Source organism: Agrilus planipennis, unplaced genomic scaffold (assembly GCF_000699045.2).
Source record: "Agrilus planipennis isolate EAB-ADULT unplaced genomic scaffold, Apla_2.0 scaffold1435, whole genome shotgun sequence".
Taxonomy (NCBI): Eukaryota; Metazoa; Arthropoda; class Insecta; order Coleoptera; family Buprestidae; genus Agrilus; species Agrilus planipennis.
In genome coordinates, this window is record NW_020440085.1 from 316 (window position 1) to 5,215 (window position 4,900).

The 4,900-nt window shown below is 35.7% G+C and overlaps 1 protein-coding gene across 1 annotated transcript; it reads left to right on the top strand.

The window, feature by feature from the left end:
• Positions 1-722: 722 nt before the first annotated feature.
• Positions 723-2,603, top strand: LOC112906022 (serine protease snake-like; the record flags this gene model as incomplete). Its single annotated transcript, XM_025979569.1, has 2 exons — positions 723-1,146; positions 2,344-2,603. Coding segments are annotated over 2 exons (595 nt in total), but the record flags the coding sequence as incomplete, so codon positions are not given.
• Positions 2,604-4,900: the final 2,297 nt, after the last annotated feature.

Sequence of the window (4,900 nt, forward strand, 5' to 3'; positions counted from 1 at the left end):
TGTAGATCGTTCCAGCGCCTATCGAAATTCATCATATACAAATGTCATTGCTGGGCTTATGACACGATTATCTGTCAGATGCCGGCCGCTTCCCCTCAACCCTCCCGGTTACGATTTCCCATAGTACATCTGACAAGTCACCACCAGAGCATCGTCTATGTCCAACAACTCCTTTGTGAATTCTGTATACATTTACTTCCAGATATTTGGGTGGGTCCTTTTAGCAACCTTACGGAACAAACTTTTCTTGCAAGATGAAAATACCTAATTTGAAAATGGGAGACATTGATTATCTATCTCAGTCACATTATTAAACGGTTGATTGCATTAGCTAGAATCAATTTAATCAGACTTTCTTTTATGAAAAGCAATTAGCTAATAATAAACGGAATGTCATTTTATGCAAAATCACTATAAGCGAATTTCACTATATGTTTTTAAAAAAGTAACAGGTGCTGTCGCGAATCGCTTCTTTGCACTTCTAATTTAACCTTCTATCTCCTTTCACTAGAACTGATCTTTCTCCGACCTCTAGACAACCATTGATAGGGGCTGGACTAGAGAAATTTACCCTTCTTTGTAATTCTAGGGTAATCGCGGCAATCCACCATAGCTGACTTGATTGCTTCTTCGCATATGGTGGGTTGCCTACATGTAACAGTATTTAAGGTCTGTTGACAATTCATAGTATAGTTTTAACATTAATTTTATTAATTTTTCAGCGGTGAACCCAAATTTGTCCTAATAGGTGACCTAAATATTAATAGAACTGATGATGATGCACGACCACAACTGTTCAACGTAAAAGAAAAGATTTATCACCCAAACTATAGACCGCCATCATCTTACAACGATATAGCATTAATTAAGTTGGATAAGCCGGCCATTTTGAATACATACGTCAGACCTGCCTGTCTTTACACCGATCCTGAAATAAGAACAACAAAAGCCTTGGCAACTGGATGGGGTAAAATTGGTTTTACAAAGGCAACTAGTCCCGATCTACTAAAGGTAGCCCTGGAAATATTTACCTACGACAGATGCAGACAGGCATACAAAAATTTACAATTGAAATTGCCCAATGGAATCCAAGAACGTTCCCAGGTGTGCTGGGGTTCGCAAACTGAAGAAAAAGACACTTGTCGGGTAATAAATGCTTAACAAGCTTTTTTCATCACCATTGATACATAAATATTAATTTGTAGTAAAGTTTATAACGTTGGTTCCAAATTCTGCACAACTGCCTTTATAATTACTTTTTAATGTTGGATAGTTAATATCAAACTAAAAGCTTTTGTTTAAACAATTGTTTTAATTTATATTTTTCAGTTCGATGTATTATACACTATGTCTGATCAATACTCTTAAAAAAATTCTACACACCGTATCACGCGGAATCCCTGTTTGCTGTGCAATGACTCAAACCGAAATTGTCTTCTATTAATCGTACAACAATTTGATAGTACCGACCTGTCGTCTTTACGGGTCTTCGCCCCTCGTTCATTTCTATTGTAAAAATAAACTTATTTTTCTAATTTGTGGTAATAGTGTTAACATTGCCAATCGGTTGATAACTACGGAGTACAGACTACTACTAATGCAATAAGCGTATGTGCGTACCAGCTGTTGCGAAGGTCACGAGTAGGTACATGTGTTTCGTTGCTTGACGCTTACGACACCGAAGGATGATAAGACAACGTGGCCGCCAACCTGACGAGTGTTCTCAATCATTGACGACTCATTAACTGGGTCACTTTTTAGTTTTTACACCCCTACTTTGCGCACTATCACGAGATGGACTCTACAGTTGCCTTTCAAACTTTTGGGAATACAGATCAGGCATAGTGTATAAGCTACGTATTTATAAACAATTGGTTTGTATAGCAGATTAGACTAAAAGGTTTTTTCGTATAAATACATCGACCCGTCATCTATCGTCAATGCTCTGAAAAGCAGCGAATTAATCAATGTTGGCAGTAACTTCTTAGTTTAATTCAATTTTCTTTTCTTTCCCTTATTTTAAGATTATAATGTCAGAATAAAAGCCGGGAAGTCAATTATTATTTTTCTGTAGATGATACCAGATGAGACAGTGGTACATGTTTTGTAGATATTATGAAGTTATAAACCATTAATTTGTACATCAGTATATCTTTCTATAAAGTAATAAATTAAATTAATAATCAAAAGACACGTGAAGAAAACAGATTTCAAAAAAAAAATGCAGACAGAATTAATAATCTGACAATTCAACACCGAACTTTGAGTTCAAAATAGTTACCTTTAAACTTAATTGATTTAAATTCCTTTTTAATTATTGTTGTATGTTTCATTATTTTCAAGGGTGACTCCGGAGGACCTTTGCAAATTGGTAGTAAGAACATTTACTGCATGTACGAAATAATTGGAATTACGTCTTTGGGAAAAGCTTGTGGATTTGTGAACATTCCCGCAATCTATACTAGAGTTTCCTACTTCGTTGGGTGGATAGAAAGTGTTGTCTGGGGAACCTGATTTAGTTTCCATATGATTGTGATATATTTAGATTATTGTATTTCATAATATTAATAATAATAAAAACAAAAGTTGTTACTTAACTAAAACTGACTCATCCCTAATTACCACAATTAATTTTAAAATATGTACACATGCATTTCCCTCACTTTAATTATAGCTATTACTATCGTCACGGCCACTTAAGCAAAAAAAATTTTTTGTGGTTTTTCAATAGTGACGAGCAAAACGAGACCAAGCCAAGACTGTCCCAGCTAAAGCTACTGGAGACTGGATTGGTGACGGTCGATCAATCGTCAGTTTAGGCAATGGACGGATTGTCACAATCGGTAGTTCGTGGCCTAGAATCATTTATTTGTGCCGTCAAGGCTCGAGACGGCAAGGTAGACAGCTTGCAGCTGGGTGGTACAGCAGGGTACGTTTGTAACCAGGGGAACTTAACGGAGATGTAGCATTTGAGTTAGAGAGGAGATTCTCCGCTGATTTCTCTAGTTCCCGCTCAGCCTTTTACATAATTTCTGGAGCTAGCTTTCTGCCGAAGTCGCATAGTATGTAATTAGCACTTAGGAAAAGCACAAAAAAGTGGATATTGCGTAATACGAATGGTGTTTAAAAATTAAAAGCGAGAAGATTACAGGTGTCTTATAATACGGTTTTTGGGATTGGCGTCTCATAGAATGTGTCTTACAACCGCCTTTGTCATCACTGATTCATATAAACTACTACTAAGGATGTTCCGGTATCATAAGAAGCCTAAGAAGCCAAAAAAGTTACAAAAAGTACTCTTATGGAGTCAATTATCTATATAAATTTAAATTACTTTAATTAACCCAAAAATTACTCAAACCATCCAGAAATACAATTTCATGTACGTAATTTTCGCTTGTGAACGTAAATACAGAGTTTTTCTGAAATACGTAGCAAGAGGTGATAGGTCACTACAAAACAAGAAAATTAAGTAAATGTTTGCTGATCCGAAAGTCCGCCGTTTTAAAAAGAAACGTATTTGAACGGGCCAGTCCGGCCCTGGCACAATCACGCAGTTAAATGCGACAGTGCAACGCCGTAATCAATCAGCTGCTGTTTAGCAGCATCCGTGTTATATTTCTTTCATATTTTTGTACTTATGTACTGTTTGTTATTTGTATTAGATTAGATTAGGTGTGATTAACCATGTTTACGTTACAACCAGCCTTGAGTAATTTTTTATTCTTTTAACGTTGTGCTTTTGTATTACGTAATGGGAAGATAGAAGATAAAAGGACTCAATGGAAGTCAATAAAAAATAGACGAGATAGGTTGGTAGGACACCTTCTCAGAGACATATTAGAGGCAGAAACAGGAATTAAGAGGGGTAGAGGTAGACCTAGGTTAGATTACTGTTCGCAAATAGTTAAGGATGTGGGTTGCTCTTGTTTTAGGGAAATGCGAAGACTAGCTCAGGATATGATAGAGTGGAGGTGCGTGTCCAACCAATCTTAGTACTGACGACCTTATGATGATACAATTACTTATCCGGACGGTATCAATTTACTTATTAATGATTACGTCACGTCATTTCTTTGTGTCCTTAATACCATATCGAGGTGTAATTTAATTATTGCAACGGGCGTCAAAAGTAGTAACGTAGTAATAACGTATTGATACTTACGTACTAAACGCAACACAACCGTCCTTGTTTACAGTCTCCATCAATGTACCAGCTTAGTTGTTATCGCCATTTCTCTGTACGTTGCCAATTCACGACCAGGACCGGGCTTCGGTTTACAACTTGTGTTGTTTTTCTTAAATTTTTTTGTCTCTTAATGACGCTGTTTTACTCACCATGCAATTCCCTTGTTAACACATCCAAAGCTTGCTATTTATTTCAGAAACACCCTGTACAGATTTATAAAAAAAGACCTTAAAATTTGACTCCTAAAATAAAAGGTAAGATCACCAAAAACTAATAAGGTAACCCGTAAACCATTGCGCATGTGCTAAATTTGACAATTTTTCCCATGACCTTTCCCTAGTAAAATACTGTTGGTGATCACTTAAAATGGAACAGCCTTTACTATAATGATTTATTACACGCTAATCTAATTTATTGCTTTTATAGCTTATCAGTAAAATTATGTTGAAATAATCACCAAAACTACAAACTGACTGTAATCTAATATTATGAAAGTAGCATAACATTTAATGCATTTACGCTTTTAATACTGATTTTGAAATGGATACAACCGCATTAATAATTATCGAAATAATGCACTAAATTATGCCAACAAAATCTTCTCTTGAAGGTTTAATGCAATACTGTACTGTATCATATATTTATGTACGTTTCTATGTACTTGCTTGCTGTGTGTTTGTAGATGTATAAGTCACCTACCATATTCTCTAA